The sequence below is a fragment of the Aythya ferina genome (genome assembly GCF_964211825.1).
Source record: "Aythya ferina genome assembly, chromosome: 15".
Taxonomy (NCBI): domain Eukaryota; kingdom Metazoa; phylum Chordata; class Aves; order Anseriformes; family Anatidae; genus Aythya; species Aythya ferina.
In genome coordinates, this window is record NC_140314.1 from 16993850 (window position 1) to 17012339 (window position 18490).

General features: G+C 36.1%; 1 protein-coding gene across 14 annotated transcripts in view; it reads left to right on the forward strand.

The window, feature by feature from the left end:
* Nucleotides 1–18490, forward strand: part of CLEC16A (C-type lectin domain containing 16A) — an 87865-nt gene that overhangs the window by 36738 nt on the left and 32637 nt on the right. For all 14 annotated transcript variants that reach the window (XR_014698158.1, XR_014698159.1, XR_014698160.1 and 11 more), the window contains 5 exons: nt 1535–1663; nt 4820–4940; nt 15360–15511; nt 16168–16372; nt 17162–17329. Coding sequence is in view for 10 of the 14 variants with exons in the window: in XM_084536553.1 (XP_084392679.1) it covers nt 1535–1663; nt 4820–4940; nt 15360–15511; nt 16168–16372; nt 17162–17329 (775 nt within the window). In the remaining 4 variants the exon portion in view is untranslated. The remainder of the gene's footprint in view (nt 1–1534; nt 1664–4819; nt 4941–15359; nt 15512–16167; nt 16373–17161; nt 17330–18490) is intronic.

Here is an 18490-nt window from a genome sequence, read left to right on the forward strand (position 1 = left end):
TTGCAAAAAAAACATTTAATATGGGAAGCACCTTGCAGTATCTTACAAACTCAAGTAATAGAACTGGATAATCAATATCTAATTATTTAGTAGTTAAGTACTGACGTGTTTCTAGTGTGAAAACTGCCACCACAATTTTCACTGTTTTCATATCACAAGTTCAATATGCTTGTAGGTGGTTCTGTTGTGTGTGTGTTTCTATTTCTGAGACTGCAGATTTTTTTTCATTTATTCTAAAAGATAGAGCTTCACCTTGGAAGTTTAACTCTGTTTTCCTTAAAGCATATTTATTTGTCTAGCTAGCAAAGAATGTGCTGTGCTAATTAAAATGATAAATTAACGCTGAAGTAGTCTTACTAGATGAGGTATGTAAATAACATGGTGTGGAGCTTCTATAAAGCAGAAGTGTACTTGATCTATCTGAAAAAAAAAGTGCCTTCGGTAACAACTGTAGATGACAGTTTACAGGAGCAAGTAAGCTGAACACAGTAGTCCTTTGTATTTTGGTTTTCAATGATTTTTTTACCCACATTCTTCATCTTTATGAAGAAAAATGTTGTTTAAAACAATGTATGCAGTCATAAGAATGGCATTATAAATAGAAATTTCAAGTTTGTGTTCTCATTTGTCATCTATTTAGATTTCTGTATTTTTCTCCAAATTAATTTATTTTGTTTAATCCAGCATTTTTGACACTGAAAATGATGGTTCTGAGGTTAGAATGATTGGGTATAGACCATTTTTGAGCTTGTATTTTTTGCAGAGCAGCAGTTCAAGACTGATGTAAAAATTGTGGATTTTATCTTAGTCTACTTCTTTCATGGTATGTGACCATGGAAAAGTGATCAGGAATGCTTCCAGTTACTGTTGGCTGTTTTAGAATGCCCGTGTGACTGCACTTCTGCACAGAATATTGTACAAACTATGTGAAGGGGTTTTATGTTTATTTTAGTCATTCCAGCTGATTTTCTGGCAAAAACCTCATGGCTCCTGTGTGTAATAGACCTCAGATGAAATTGTCCAAAACTGCAGAAGGATTAAATGATGTTTCAAACATCATTTAATCAAGCAAATAAACAATCATGTAAGGGAGAGACTGTTAGTGACACAACATAAGGAATTGCCTAGTCTGCAAGCTACTGCATTGTTGGAGACTAGAGATTTTTTTCTGTCCGGGGAGAAGAAGATACAAGAAACTTTTTTCTTGTGATTGAAGTTATGAATTTGAGTCAAAGCTTGAAATCAAACATGACAGACTTTGCTTTTTAGTACTCATGAAATGGCTTTTCTATTCTAATCTTTCAGTGTTTTTTTTTTTCCTGTGGTTTTTCAATATGGAAACTTTAAAAGTGTTAGGGAACAATGAGCAAATATAGAAATTGCATGTAAAAAGCTTAAAATAACGTGGATGGTGTCAAATTCTCACAACTCAGACCCCTTCCTCTCAGTGTATGCAGTCATGGGTTGTATTTAAAAGTAAAGATGTAAACTTTCATTGTTCTGTATAATAATCAATGTTAAAATATTTTTATAGATTAAACCCATGAATGTAGAGTACTTGATGATGGATGCCTCCATTTTGTTGCCTCCAACGGGGACACCACTGACTGGTATTGATTTTGTGAAAAGATTGCCTTGTGGAGATGTGGAAAGAACACGAAGAGTAAGTAAGGCTTTTTTTCTTTCATTAATGACAGTGTAATGCCAAAAGCTTTGAAGAATTCTACAAATAAAAATGTTTTTCCTTGAAAGCTGCTTGGTTGGAAGCTTCATCCATAAAATCATAAAAACTTAATGACAGATCCCTTTAGAACATATAATAATTACCTGTCCCAGTGGAGAAATCTCTATTTTCTTGCTTCTAGGTACTTCAATATGTTCTTGTGCTGTGATTTTCAGTTTTGGTTTTTGTTTGTTGTTTTTTTTTTCAGTGAAGAAATGTACATAAAAGACTTCTGATGGCATGCTTTAATACATTGTCTGTTTTCTTTCATTATCTGGTATCTCAGTCTTTGATTATATTCCTATAATAAGAATCTCCCCAGGAAGGTTGGTTTGCTTCGTATTGTTTGTGTTTCCTGACATAGCAAAACATAATTCTATTCAGGAGTGTTCATCTTCCAAAGCAATTCAGGATAGAAATTTTGAGTGAGATAGTAAAATCCTTTTTTGACTGACAAATTTTAGAGGTGATACTGACATGAATAGCCACGTTGGTATTTACTTTCTTGGGATAATCAGTTCTTGACCTGTACAACTATTATTATCACAGCAACTTTTTGATAAAATATAGTGAATTTCCTTCCTTTTTTTTTTTTTATTCTTTGTATTGTTCTTAGAAAGTAAAAATGCTTCCTAGAATAACTTCTCTGAGGCATTAAACAGAATGGTATCTAGAAACACTTTCTAATGGAAACTGCTCTGTATTTTTATGTATTAAGAAATAAATGCTTCAATTACAGGAAATTTGGAAAGAAATACAAATATCCTTATAATTTAGAGATGGAAATGTCTTTTTAATCAGCAGAAACTCCTAGAGTGTGTTCTTTTCTTGTCAGTACTCCTTCCCCTGATCACATTGCTCTAGAACTTCTAAAATTTCTTAGAATTCCGATGCCACAGTTACTTTCTTCTGGCTAAGCTTTGCTTAGCCTCTCCTACGCTGAATTGCAGTGACAATATTCTGAACTTCTGGCGCATCGTGTGACATTCCTGCTTACGCTTAGGCTGCTGGAAGTTTTGTTGGCAGTTTCAAATGAATAGTGGCTCGATTCTGAGTTTCCTGTGGAATGATACTAAAAAATTAAAATTAAAATTGTAAAGCTTTATTTTGCTAGCAAGTGAAGAAGTTTCGTTCTTTGATTATATCACAAGCTCTTGGTTTAGAGATCAGATCTTTTTAAATTTTCACTTCTTTTACAATAGAAAGTTCCTTTAAGTGACTTTTTCCTTTTAACATTTTTAGAAGGAACTCTCAGAAATCAGATTTCTCTCAAGAATTGTCAAAATCCAACCAGTTAGCCCTTTAGACTTAAAACATTAAAATTACCAGAAATTCATAATCTGAATTTCTGAATAATCTGTATCTGAACAGTTTCTGAAATCAGCTACTGTTGCCTGATGAAGCATTCTTCCCAAATAGAGATACTCTTTTTGAATTGTTGATATTCCAGTTACAAATAATTAGCTGCATTTCTTGCTTCTGACTTCTATAGTCCTATAGATAGTACTGTTATCTAGACAGTCACCAGCCACCTGGAACAGTGCAAATGCATTTATGTACCTATTTGGGAAGTAATGAACAATATGGGTCTTGAACTCTGCATCTTGGAGTACATAGCAAGCAAAGACTTTGAGAAAGGCTTTTAACAATAGCATCTGAGGATGCTATTACATGGGAATGTAATGAAATATTGGTAGGTCTGTCTGTGCATTGGTGCTTTCTTTGCATATGGTATGCATGTTTAAATGAAGGAATTGACACAAAGTATACCTTATTACATGTAGTTCTTTAAAGTAGATAGCCTTTTATAGTTGTTTCTACTTGATCCAGAAAGCAGATGTTGGTTGAAAAAAAGTTGTAGTCCATGGGACTGCTCTGCTGCTACATTGAGATCTAATAAGGTGTTACAGTAAGTCACGGATATCGTGCTTCCTGGTTTAAATTGATATTGTTAGCAAACTGAGGGCTATCAGTGTTGTGGGAGTCACAGTGTAGTTACCTTTTCATCTGATGTTCTTGAATTCTTGTTTTTTCTTGCAAAGGCTAATTTCCTGCTCTTGTATTCTGCAGTAAATAGATTTTGAGATGAGTGATAATAGTTTTACAAGGAATACATGCAAGGAAAATTAACACTGTAGGAAGGAAAGAGGGTTGAGGGAAAGAAAGTGAAAGGCTGAGTGATGACTTCCGTTTGAATTAAAAACAAACACAGTATGCCACAGGATTCCTATGTAGGAAGCTGATTTTTAAAAAATGAAAAATATGCCACCAAACCCTTGTAGAATTAAAAAGGGATTTTTCATTTGCTATACTGAAAATGCAGTTCTTCTAGCAGAACAGGTTATAAATGGTGCCTTTCAGAATGTGGCTAATAAAGTGGTGACTAATAAATGTGACTAATAAAGTTCTTTGCCACTTTATCTGATCTTTTAAATACCTTATGTCATTAATTTCTGAATCAAAACAAGAATATCAGTTTCACAGAGCAGCTGTTGAAAGTCCTTACGTACAGCTTTCAGTATGCTTTGCCCTGTTGTAGACCTTTTGGGAGCATAAGTGAAGGTCTCTGAGAATGTTCTCTTAGATGTGGTTAGTGTTGATGAATACAGCAAAATTAAAACTAGTGAATCTCCACTATTTCCTCTCAAATTTGTAGACATAGTAACTTTTCTTACTACTTCTAGTTATTCTACTGTTTTAAATTCAAAACGTGAGAGTCTGTGAAGGTTGATTTAGTTGTCTGTAGAATACAGGTCATGTAAATAAAATCAGTCTCAAAACGCCAATTTAAAAAGACATTTTTTTTAGTCTTCACTTAAATGTCTCTTGTAAGCATTTGCCTGTCAGTCACTGTGTGTTTAAGTGTGCCAGTGGGATAAAAGGTTGGCTGCTTCTACTTTAGTGAAAATAAAGTGCTTCAACTTCTCTGTATCTTTAGCAAACTTTTAAATTACATTGTTTTCTTCATTTAAAAAGACATACTGCATGACAACAAATTTAAGGGTTGTAAAAGTGGGTATTTTTGTAAGATTGTGCTAAAATATGTACTACTGAGTGCAGTAATGCTTTATTATTCTCTTTTTTTAATTTCTCAAGGCAATTAGAGTTTTCTTTATGCTCCGTTCATTATCACTGCACTTGCGAGACGAGCCAGAAACTCAGTTACCACTGACAAGGGAGGAAGATCTGATAAAGACAGATGATGTTCTTGACCTGAGTAAGTTGTCCCCCAGTTTCCCAAATATTCTATGGCATGGAAAAACTGCTGGCTTTTTTTTTTTTTTTTTTTTTTTTTTTTTTACTAAGTTAAAAACCATCAATCGTTAATCTTGGTTATGTAATTGATTACGAAGGATGATTGCATTATGTTTGTCTTCTGCTGGTTTTGGAACACTTTTTGTAGTTTTATTTTTGCTTTGTTTGTTTTGTTTTTAAAGAGACTGTTAATATTTAAACCCTGGGTTACTTATTATCACATAAGGGATTTGGAGTAAGTCATCTGACATCCTTGTGCAAATACTAGTTTTCTAAATGAACTGATAATACAAGCATTTTCTTCTGTTCTGCTTTCACCTATTTAAAATGCACAGGTGTTCTTAAACCGTGCGTGAACTTCAAAAGACTGCAAGTAATTACTTCCAGCAGCTACACTGAGTTGTTTACTGACATGGTTTTTGTTTTCCCCCTGGAGTTCTTTTTATTTACAATTGTTGTGACACTTAAAAAGCTGTATGGAAACTTTCACTCCCATAATTACATTCCACACTGAACTATTCCCCAGGGGAATCACTCTGCAATGCCAAGAATGACCTTGGGATGTTAAGTAATACTATGAAGTAAAGGCAAAATACCTTCTTCTGCAGTATCGTGGGAAACTACTGTATTCTCCACACTGAAGGAAAAAAAAAGTTGGAAGGAATAGAATCATGAAGTATACTGTGTGTCTGCAAATTCAACATACCTGTGTTCACTTAATGTCAAAACAGGCAGCTCTAGATGACCTTAAGTGTTACTGAATAGTGCTGTACTGGAGTAACTTTGGCGTGAATCCTAAAGCTGTAGTCTTACTGTCTCCAGCACTGGCATTGTTTGAGAAACAGAAACTTGTCCTGTTCTGTGGTAATCCTACTATAGTGCAAGATGCTTGCTTTTGTTCAAAGGCTTAGAATATGCAGGAAAGTGTGTTTTAGGCTGGAATTTGCTGGGGGGGAAGTAGTGCTTAATTTAAACACTATTAATCCTATTTTATGTAATCAGGATTTAAGAGTTTGACATATTTGTGTTAGCCAATTGCTTAAGTGCTCAGCTAACTTTTGTTCAGGCAGTTAGCTGATTAAAAAATTGCAGCATCCATAGCTTTAGAGAGCATGTGATTGAGGAAATAGTGTTTGTATCTGCCAGGCTTTAATTTTAGAAGGTGTCTTACAAAAGAAGGGAAAAGTTTGATACTTCAGACTTTTTTTGACTCTGTATGTTTGTTAAGTGTTTGTTAATCCTGCTGTGACTAGAAAAAGAATTGCTCTGGCTACCTTAATAGATGTTACAGAATTATGTGCAGTATCTCAGAAACAGTGCAGTGCATCACATCCATCAAGAACGTTAATCATCTGTGTGAGGGGAAAAAACACTGAAAAAGTTACTGAAGCAAAAGTTTTGTGAAATCAGAGGTGCTGTGCAGTAGCTTAATGGACAAAAGTAAGATTAAACTATATATATATACACATATGTATATGCATACTATATATGTAATATATATATTTATTATATTATTATATAATATGTTATATATATTATAATTACATTTTAAAAAATATTAAGACTTATTGAATTTACATGATGAAAATGCAGTTGTCCGCAACGCTGAATGTCAGAGGACATTCATTTATTTGTTAAATGCAAGCAGTTACCCGATCACATGGAAATGTACAAGCTTATTGGATAAGCTTTTAATAAGTGAATATAGGTATTAGGCTTCAAAAAGTGAAAGGATATCAAGGTGTCAGTCTAATGTTTGCATTTTTGGTAGATGCATGGTTGGTGGTATGGTAGGCTCATAGTTGAGTCATTTCCCATTTGTTAAATTTCTATACAAGTTAAATGATTTAAGAAAAAACAGAGGGGAAATATTTTTAAAGTGCTCTTCTATAGTTGTATTCTTTTTTTTCTTCTCACTGGTATTATTTTGGCTCGGTGAATTAAGCAGTGACCCCAGTGAAAACTAATCCCTTTTGGTTTCTGTTTAAGGTATATTCAGCTTTTTTTTTTTTTTTTTTTTTTTTTTTTTAATAATAGATTGGAACTGATCTATGTGCTTAGCAAGAAAATGGTAGAGCAACATGTAAAGTGTTCATGTAATTTGCCACCATTACCACAAACAAAACGTTGTCAGAAGCAGGTTTTTAAAAAAATTATATCTGTACTTAAAAAAAAAAAAAAAAGTTAAAATGGTATTCATTTTTTCTCTATTTTAATTTCAGCTGTTGGCTTAGAAACCTTTACCATTACACAAGCTCTGAAATCTGTTTTCTATCTGAAGGTTTTAGTTCTAGTTTTGAAACCTTTCATTGCTGCTTATTTTGAAAGGAAGACAAATTCCTAAAAAAAACTTTCCTGAGGAAAATGAGCAGCACATGATATTGTTTATCATGTTCTCAATTATTAATTATGAGGTTAAAAAAAAAAAAAGTTGTCCATAATGAAGCTACTGTTGACTCGCTAAAGGTTTAGTAGTATAGAATTAACTGAGTTTCCTGTTTCAGATGAGTTACATATTTATTGTAATGTTGGCTCTCTCTCAGAGAGTGAAGTGAAATAGTGACTCAGCTTCTACTGAAAAAACTGTTCTTCTTAAATTAACTGGAAATGTGATTACGAAGTAGGTTTTCTAACAACATGCTGAACAAAAGGTAGATCTGATTGAAATACTATTTTCCAAATGTTACTTGTTCACCTTCCTACCCTCACCCCTAAAAAACAACAACAACAAAAAAACACCTTTTGTCCTTGCTTGCCTGTTAGTCCAGCAAAGTGTGTTATAAAATTCAGTGTACTGCTATGCAGGTGTTGTGTGCAGTTCATTGTAGGTATCTCTGTTTCTCTGTTTATGACACCTCATTTCAAAGGCAGTTGCTTTTATGCAGAATACAAATTGTCTTTTTATTGGAACTTGTAACTAGACCATATGTTATTAATCCTTCATTCTGCTATATATAAGTCCTTGCAATTCTAATTACATGTCTGTAATTGCTTATTAATTGCTACGTACTCTGTGTATTTAATGGTATCCAAAATTTCCTTTTTTGAGTGTAGGATACAACTAGTTAAGCGTTTATATGGAAAGGATTCAATGACAACTGTTTACTTGTAAACTTAGCTTAATTTTGAATAAAATGCTCTTTAATTTAAAGATGTAATGCCTATTGCAAGAAGTTTAAGAAGTTTTATAAGATTTAAATTCTACCATTAATTTAGAACATCAGTCCTTGTAGATTTAAACTCCTTTGCTCTGTTAAGGCATTTTATAGCCTTCAGCTCTACTGTAACTCAAAAAGTGAATTAGAATTCACCAACAGACTAAAGCAATAATGGTATTTGAACTGCTTGTTACATGGTGCTTGTATGCACGTACTTGAAGTGGTTATTTGTAAATTTGTTTATACGTTCGCTTGTATATGCACGTGCATTTACCTGGAGAAGAAAAATTGTTTCCATTGCCCTATCTGTGGAACATGAATTCTGGTGTTCTAGAGACCATTTTGAGACCTGAATTGGCATCAAAGTATCAAGGCACAAAAGAACAAAAAAGGGGAAAAAAAAATATGCTTTGCTAGACCTGAAAACTTAAACAAAATGCAGTACAGAGATCAGCAGAGTATATCTGCATACATTAACATGCAGAAACCCTAATAGGAAAATCTTTTCTTTTTCTATATTTTATCTGATAACACCTTCATTTTAGGAAGTTCTCATCCTTTCCGTCTTAACAACGTAAATGTTGCACTTGTGCAACACAAATGTTGTATAGGTGCCATATTTTAGGAAGAGATGTAGCAATTGGCAAAACAGCCCAAAAATTCAAATTGCTTGCCTTAGGTACCTTCAAGGTGGTGATATAATTAGCAATCTAAAAAATTCTCAGTCTGTTATTACAAAGCTTTTCAATTCTTTTCTGAACATGTAGGTATCTCTAGAAATTATTCTCATTCATCAACATTTAGTGTCATGAAGGAATAGAGGTTAACAAGATCCAGTAATTTCAGCAATGGTATTGATTTTGAAGAATTTTGCAAAACTCACCTTATCAACCTGGATGTTTTGTTTTGCTTGAATGTGATGCTGAGGTTTTTAGGGGAGCTTAATGAGATAGTTTAAAGTTCCCTATAAGAAGCATTTCAATATTTCGATGCACTTATGTTCGGTGTAAACCTTTATGTGTAGTAGCAAGGTTCTTAGGTCTAGTATATGACTGTACGTTTAGGAATGAGTCACATATTCAAAAAATTCACTTCATATTGCTGGGCATGCTGCCATTTGCATGACATAGTGTTACTTTTCAGCATTTTTTTTTTTTTTTTTACTGTAAACAATTTTTAAAGCATTTAGCTTTTGCGTTTACATATTCTGTGGTAACTACCCGTCTTAGACTGCATGTGAAGGTTGTAGGTGCCTCACGTTGGTGGCTTCTTTAACCTTATTCAGGAGCTCACCGCTTGTGTGAGGTTCACTGGCAGCTCCAACCGGCAGCCTCGATGCTATGATCTTGGTTTCAGACAGTTGATTCTCTTAGTCACAAATGTTTGAAATGCCATGGCTGAGGGATAAATGCTGATACGTTTAAAGTTATTTCTGTACTAAAACTGGAAAGCTAACACGGTGAAATCTCCTTCTTCACTCTCTCTACCATATATACAGACTTTATATAGGCTATGTATTCAAGTTTTTTGTTTTTGTTTTTTTTAATTAAGTGTACAAAGACTTGGGGAACCTTATCCTAGGACATCAGGGGGTCACCCAGTCCATGCCCCTGCTCAGAGCAGGGTTAGCTAGAGCAGGTTGCTTAGGTTCCTCACCATTTGGAATTTGTGTCTTCTAGGATGGAGACTTCTTTAGCACTTGCAGGGCAAGCAGGCGATCAGGCCTAGTCAGCATGGGTTTATGAAAGGCAGATCCTGCTTGACGAACCTGATCTCCTTCTATGACAAAGTGACGCGCTGGGTGGATGAGGGAAAGGCTGTGGATGTGGTCTACCTTGACTTCAGCAAGGCTTTTGACACCGTCTCCCACAGCATTCTCCTCAAGAAACTGGCTGCTCTTGGCTTGGATTGGCGCACACTTCGTTGGGTTAGAAACTGGCTGGATAGCCGGGCCCAAAGAGTCGTGGTGAATGGAGCCAAGTCCAGTTGGAGGCCAGTCACTAGTGGCGTCCCCCAGGGCTTGGTGCTGGGGCCGGTCCTCTTTAATATCTCCCTCGATGATCTGGACGAGGGCATCGAGTGCACCCTCAGTAAGTTCGCAGATGACACCAAGTTAGGTGCGTGTGTCGATCTGCTTGAGGGTAGGAAGGCTCTGCAGGAGGATCTGGATAGGCTGCACCGATGGGCTGAGGTCGACTGCATGAAGTTCAACAAGGCCAAGTGCCGGGTCCTGCACCTGGGGCGCAATAACCCCAAGCAGAGCTACAGGCTGGGAGAGGAATGGTTGGAGAGCTGCCAGGCAGAGAAGGACCTGGGAGTGATGGTGGATAGTCGGCTGAATATGAGCCATCAGTGTGCTCAGGTGGCCAAGAAGGCCAACGGCATCCTGGCTTGTATCAGGAACAGTGTGACCAGCAGGGCTAGGGAGGTGATCGTCCCCCTGTACTCAGCTCTGGTGAGGCCGCACCTTGAGTACTGTGTTCAGTTTTGGGCCCCTCGCTACAAGAAGGACATGGAGGTGCTTGAGCGGGTGCAGAGAAGGGCGACGAAGCTGGTGAGGGGCCTGGAGAACAAGTCCTACGAGGAGCGGCTGAGGGAGCTGGGCTTGTTCAGCCTGCAGAAGAGGAGGCTCAGGGGCGACCTTATCACTCTCTATAGGTACCTCAAGGGAGGCTGTAGCGAGGTGGGGGTTGGTCTGTTCTCCCACGTGCCTGGTGGCAGGACGAGGGGGAATGGGCTTAAGTTGCGCCAGGGGAGTTTTAGGTTAGATGTTAGGAAGAACTTCTTTACTGAAAGGGTTGTGAGGCATTGGAACAGGCTGCCCAGGGAAGTGGTGGAGTCACCATCCCTGGAAGTCTTCAAAAGACGTTTAGATGTAGAGCTTAGGGAAATGGTTTAGTGGGGACTGTTAGTGTTAGGTCAGAGGTTGGACTCGATGATCTTGAGGTCTCTTCCAACCTAGAAATTCTGTGATTCTGTGATTCTCAGCAACTCTGGACAACCTGTTTCAGTGTTTGACTGCCTCCACAATTATTAAAAAAACACTTTTTTTTTTTTCTTGCTTTGGTGGTATTTTTTGTATTTCAATTTGTGCTTAATGCTTCTTGTCCTGGAACTGGATACCACTGGCTTCATCTTGGGAGATTTAGAGTAGAGGTTAGGAGGAAATTGTTCACTCAGAGGGTGGTGAGGCACTGGAACAGGTTGCCCAAAGAGGCTGTGGATCATTCATCCCTGGAGGTGTTCAAGGCCAGGTTAGATGAGGCCCTGAGCAACTTGATCTAGTGGGTGGCATTCCTGCCTATGGCAGGGGGGTTGGAACTAGGTGATTTTTGAGGTCCTTTCCAACCTGAGCTGTTCTATAATTCTGTGATCTTCTTTATTTCCCACCCCAACATCATAGTTTTTTATTTATAGATACTGACGAGGGGTTTATGAAGAGCATATAATAATATTTCCATTCAAATATCTTCCAAGAAAGAGCTTACCTTTTGAGTACATATCCAGTTACTTTCAGGTCCATTTAATGAACATTAACAGTGCAGGCGTACATTTTGCAGAAGAGATATCATACCTGCTTTTGGTTTCCTGCATCGCTATGGATGCTAATAAACACTAGTCTTGTGTATTTTCCAGATGGCCTTGAAACACTGAACTGAGTGTGAAGGTTTCAAGATACTCTGGAAACTCAATTTTTTCACTTGCCTATACTAATAAGTTGGTGAGTGCTAACACACATTGTACAAGAAAACTATTTTTCCATATATTTGAAACTTGACACGCATCTGAGAGGAAAATGTATCTTTTATAGGTGATTCCAGAAAAGATTTCCTTTTAAATGTGGACATCCAGTTACTCCTTAACATCCTCATAAAGGCGAGATTTTTCTGGACTTCCTGGCATAACTCATCTGTAGTGTGTATGTGACATCCAGATTTGTGCTTATTGCTAGTGATGTGAAAGAGCTTAACTGAACAGTTTTGCTGGTTTACTAATAGTTAATTATAGAATGATTTACTTAAGACGATGCTGTGTTCTGTGCTGTTTTTTTAGCTTTGGTTTACAATACCTTAAACTGCCTCCTTACTACAAGCAAATGCTAGATTGGTATTTTACAACTTTATACCTGTAGAAATCAAGGTGTTTAAATTATGTAACAGTAATTAATAAATCAAGATGCTTAAATAATTATTAAAAGTACAGCTTAACAGTTTTAAGATAATTGCAGAAAACAGCGCTACAATATGGAGTCCCTCTGCCTAGGAATCACTAGTCTTGTATTCACAGTAAATAAGTTTAGCAACAAGCTTGCTTCTGCTTGATTGCAGTACTCCAAGTATGATCAGCATTTATAGTATGTTCTCTTATTTTCAATTATTTTGAGGTGTTCAGAAATAAATCTTCAGAGGAAAAACAACGGTAATGGTAAAAAATAAATAAATAAATAAAATAAAATAGCTCTTAAAATTGTGTTGACGACGAGAGCAAATTTTATTTTCGTAAACATATTTTTAGATAGCTAGATTTTTGTTCAAGCATACTCAGACCTGGTCAGATTATTGTGTTCTTTCCAAAGTTAGTAATGTTTTTCCAAGTTTTATTTCAAAAAAGAGCTTTAAAACTGATTTAAAAAAAAAAAAAAAGATCTTTCAGATTTTTCATCTCACATTGTTCTTGGAAAGAAAAGAAAAACAACTTTCAAATTACTTCGCTATTGGATTGCATTCTGAAATGTGCTCCCTGGCATTCTCCTCCATTTATCTTCTCAATTCATCTGTATACAGTTCTGTATTTTTCCCTTTTTCCAAGGTTATCTTAACTCTTTTTTTCTTTTTCCTATATTTCCAGTGAATCTTGTGACATTTTTTTTTAAATGCGTTTACCGTTAGTAATATCATTCAGACCTATTTCTTTATCTGAAACTGGTGGTGAGAAGCACTTTAAAGACGAATTCTTCTTTTAAAGTGGTTAGTATTTCTTGCAGTAACAGATGGCAACTCACTCTTAGCAGTTCTTTTTGTTCTTTCCTGCTGTTCCTAAAGGGAACAGTGCTCACCTCCTCAAGAAGAACAGTGCTCACCTCCTTAGGAAGGTTGGTAGTATCCAGTCCTGATGAAGAGGACTAATACGTGAACTGAGATTTTATTCTGATGGACAAACTAGAGATGGCAGTTATAAGCGATAGAACAGTTTTGAACTTCTCTGGAAGAGATGTTTATTGTAAAGAGAAACAAAAGTAGTCTTAGACTGTTCAAAAATGTGGTTGAAACAGCTTGTCAAAAACACTTGGGCCAGAGAGTATGGTATATATAACTGTTTCAAAGGACATATGTAAAGTCTGAAATTGCTTTGTAAATTCTTGGGGTGAGTGTGGGGAGTATGTTATAGTTTTGTCAAGGACCTTGTATGAAGTTCTGAAGTTCTTTGCAGTGAGTCTAGCCCAGTAAGCAGTAAAGCAGAATTTCTTACCAAAAAGGCTGCATGTTTTTGGAAAAAGTTCTTTATGTCAAGTGCAGAGGCAGTACAGTAACTATCTGTAGCTTGCCAGATGAGTAAAAGCTCATCTTGGACTGCCAGCTAAATACACAGTGTGCTTAATATTTTCTATAAGTTTCTGATCCCTGCCGAGGATTTCTAGAGTTGTGATGACTATAAATCATGGAATCACTAAACATCAAGCTCTGAGGCAACTCAGATATTTAGACTGATATTTAGACCATCTCCTAAAGATGGTCTTATTTAGACAGTCCCCTAAAAGTAGCTGTTATGTTCTTCAAGACTTCAGATAACAGTCTTTCAAGGCTAATAGTTTGTGTGAAAATACATCTTTCTTGCTGCAGACAGCTGAAGACTTTGAGCTCTCCTTGCTAGGCAGTATTTCCTAAGACTTGTGTTTTTCTTGGAGAGCTGCATTTAGGGCCCAGAATCTTGGCACTAAAGTGTCCAAACAGTTGGAAGCCTCATCTTGCATGAGGCAAAATTAAGCATTGCTGTTAATAATAACAGAAGTGATACTGTATTCTCAGATGAGTTCACTGGAAATGTATTTAACCACGTTCTCTTCTGTTTTCGTCATAGGATGACTATAGCATATGACCCTGCAGCAGCTGTGAACTAGAAACAATAACATAAATGGAGAACACTGGCTTGTATAAAGTCAAGCGATTCCCATAACAGTTGCCTAATAAATGAATGATTTTCCTTTCTGTTCTTTGATTAAATTTTACGGTAGTGCTTTGTCTTCAGTTGTTTTGTTTTTTAAGATCTGAATTTGCTTGCTATAAATAGTAGTAGTTGGAGGTGAGAGAGGAGAAAAAGAGCTGTGTATATTAAATATGTGAATGAAAGTATCAACTTGATGAAATAAAAACGTAACATAGTTAGATTAGCAAAGGTCTGTTAGGAGAGGTGACAGTGCAATTCGTGGGACTCTCAGAAGACTTTGGGTGTAAAAAATAGGATTTAGTCACTTCTCAAGAACTATGGGTTTGAACTGGTATGCATACAATGAGGAGGTTTGGAAAGGAAGGGAGGGAACTCTTTTTTGAGATCTGTAGTTTAAAGGGGCTTTCACTGTAATGGTTAAAAGAGGATATGATTATTCAGTGTAAATGTACAATGTGGGTGGGTAAAGGAAAAGATATAACCTCATTTAACTAATGGCAAAAAGTGCAATTTACCATGAAAGTCCATGTAGTCTTGAAGTTGGAAGGCTTCCAACAGTCAGAGGAGTAACTCTTCAGGCTTCTAGAAATGGAACTTGCCTCAGACTGGAGCCTAAGTTTATCAAGAAGTAGATATAATTACCTGCAGATATGTTGGACGGTATCTGTGGTCTTTCAACAAGACTCGAGACTTCTGTTAAGTAAAAGAAATCAACATGGTGCAATTTTACCGCTGAAGTGAAGTGACCTTTTATACTAAAAGATAATGAAAGAAGTGTGTTGTAATGTACATCTTATGAGTAGCTCTTAGCTTGTGTTGTAAAGATGATTGCACTTGTATATATTATATGGTCCAGACCCAGGACTGTCTGAACGTGGTTCAGGGCAGCCTTCTCTAGGTGGCCCTGCTTGAGCAGCAGGGTTAGACCAGATGAACTCTAGAGGTCCTTCCAACCTCAACCGTTCCATGATTTTTGTATTCAAGTTGTTTTCATATAAAACCACCAAAACCCAGAATCATTAAATTATGTAGCTATATAACTTTTTTCCTTCTTTCAGATAACAGTGATCTAATTGCTTGTACAGTCATAACAAAAGATGGAGGTCAAGTTCAAAGATTCCTGGCTGTGGATATTTACCAGATGAGCTTGGTTGAGCCAGATGTTGCCAGACTTGGCTGGGGAGTAGTTAAGTTTGCAGGCCTTTTGCAGGTAAGAGGCTTTAATCTTAGCACTGTATTTTCTTAGCTGAAAATCTCTATTTATGTAGGATAAATAGTAATAACAAAATTAGTTTATATATTTAAGGTTCGTGCCCTGCTTGCCTATTTCTTCTCTTACTGGTCTTTTTATGTTCCTGCCTTTAAACTATTCTTGTTTTTCTGAAGATGTTTTTATAGACAACTGGAGGCACACTTAAAAATGTGGTAACTTCCCCAGTATACGTTGGGGTATGTTCATTTGAACACTGAAATGATATAGAATTAGGATTGAGTCCCAGATGTTTTCCTTCAGTGTCACAGTAATGAACCTTCTCAGTGTTCTGAACATCGTACAAGGGTAGAGAAGGTGACAGTTTGCAACTTCAGAATTATTTGTGCTTATCTAATTGATTTTAAAAACTTTAGAAAGTTTGTCGTTAACATTGGCTAAAGAGACATATGTCTCCTGAAAATTCTGTATGCTCAAATAATTGCATTTTAAAATTACTTAATCTTTAGGAGTGCCATTTACTGCAGAACTGAATTTCAGGATTGTACAACTTGCATAGGTTTTTTTTTTTTTATTGTTGTTATTTTTAAAAACCTGGAAACTGTTTTAAAATGCTAACTTTTTTCATTAGCTATTTGCCCTCTCTTTCTGTTCAGGATATGCAGGTGACAGGAGTGGAAGATGACAGTAGAGCTCTGAACATAATAATTCATAAACCTGCTTCAAGCCCTCATTCTAAGCCCTTTCCTATCCTTCAAGCAACCTTTATTTTTTCTGATCACATTCGCTGCATTATTGCAAAACAACGTCTTGCAAAAGGTCGTATCCAAGCTCGGCGTATGAAAATGCAGAGAATAGCAGGTAAACAGTTACTTTGAAATGATTCTGAGAAATGAAACTTACGTGTCATAGCAAGTCACCCTGTGATGTAAGGTTAGAAAAAATATGTTAGAAAACTGAGAAATGTGCACAGAACTGCAAACCAGTGTCTAGTTTCCAAGGAAGGGATCACATATGATGGTGTTAATTATAATGATTAATGCTTGGGTGTTGTAGTGACGAGCATTCTAAAATGTTAAGAAGAGTATCAGCAGCTAGATTTTTGTGTTTAGAGGAAATATATGTGAAGAAATGAAAGAGAGTTACTTCAAGTAATCAGCAAAGAGTCTGATACAAGTGTAATACAAGTCTATTTTGATACCTAAAATTTTAGATTGAAGTGCCTTGCAAAGGCATTTTTTTTTGCCAGTTTAAAGCAGTTTGTCCTTTGTCCATTGCTTTCTGCAATGTTCACTTATAACTATGAATGGTTTTACCCATATGGTGAAAAATGGAAGGTGGTGGTTTGTTTTTTAAAAAACTCCTTGCATTCCACAAACTATACTAGGAGTTGACTGTTTCCTTGTTTCTGCCCACTTGTATTCTGGAGCTTAGTGTTACCATGGTGTGAACAACAATGATAGAAAAAGTTGCCAGAAATCTTTTCTCCTTTTCCAGTGCAATTGCAACTGCAATTAAGAGGTAAATGCAAGCAAGTTAAACAGTCTGGTGTAGTCTTGAGATTCTGGGCAAGCTATTGATTTTATTTGATCTACTTGTTCTTTTATGTATTTTTGAGTAACAACAACTATCACTTATAATTAAACATAGCTCTCCTGGATCTTCCTGTTCAGCCTTCAACTGAAGTTATGGGTTTTGGACACAGCTCTGCAGCTGCATCCCAACACCTTCCATTTAGATTTTATGATCAGGCGCGACGTGGTAGCAGTGATCCTACAGTGCAACGCTCTGTTTTTGCATCTGTTGATAAAGTTCCAGGTAAGATCAGCATTAATTACCATGAAATTCCTGATGTGTTTCAAATAAATCAAAGAAGCTCGCTTTGAAAGTTCTAACTAGCCTCCTTTTGAAGAAAAGAGTTTGCTATAAACTGTATACCAAAGAATGAAAACAGCTTGTTTACATGTTTAGTGGAAGGTCTTCTCCCTGAAGCTTGGCAAATGCCTTTTAAATTAGTTTGATTGTAATTTATCTGTCTTTTTATCATATCAATACTTATTTTTTAAAAAAGATTAACAAATGTTTAGAAATGCTCTGACAGCTACCCATTAAGTAGTGATTATCTCATGTCTATTGCAGGATGACTAGCGTAGCCAGGGGTGGTAACTCAGACTCCTTGTCCTAGTTCTCCCTTAGAGATGTGAATGCAAGCACATTTGTAACTCATGGTCACGGCCTTATCATATGCCTTAAATTTGTTTTTCTCAGAATTCATATTATTATTAAAAGTCTGCTGGTCCAGTGTTAAAAAGCTTGTTTTTAAGCTTGACTATTTTATTTCTGAAATAGCAATTTAGTCATAGTTGACTACTTGTGTTCTGAGTGCAAGGACTGAGAACAGATCTGTTGTACAGTCAAACGGTTCAGTATGGTTCAACCTTTGAATTTTACCTTAAATAAGGCTGGGAAGTCTTTGTCTTAGCAGAAAGCTTCCTGAGTCTTTACATAAAGATTCTGTAAGAATAGTTGATAAATGCAATAAAGTTTTCTGCACCCATGATATTAGGTGTTTACCAAAATGTAGAGATGACATCTGTACTTGGAAAGAAAAAAAAAATAGGTCTGTAGAAGGTGCTTCCATCCACAAAGCTTTACATCCACAGGCGTGTAACTGTTCAGATCTGTTGAGACGTGTATAGATATTGCAGCGTGTGTGTAGACGGAGGAAGGTACATATTCAATTTATGACTTGAATACAAGCCATTAATACATACAAATTGTTTATTGGATGTGAATTCAGTGGTTCTTCCTGTTATGTTCAGTTGTTTGAAACCTCAAATTTTGAGGCTTTAAAGGTCACAAGTTTACAATAGCTGATAAAGCATTTATCAATAGCTGATAAAGCATTTAATTTAATAAAATTTAATTAAATTTTATTAAAAAAAATAATTTAATTAAAAAAATAATTTAAAATTTAAT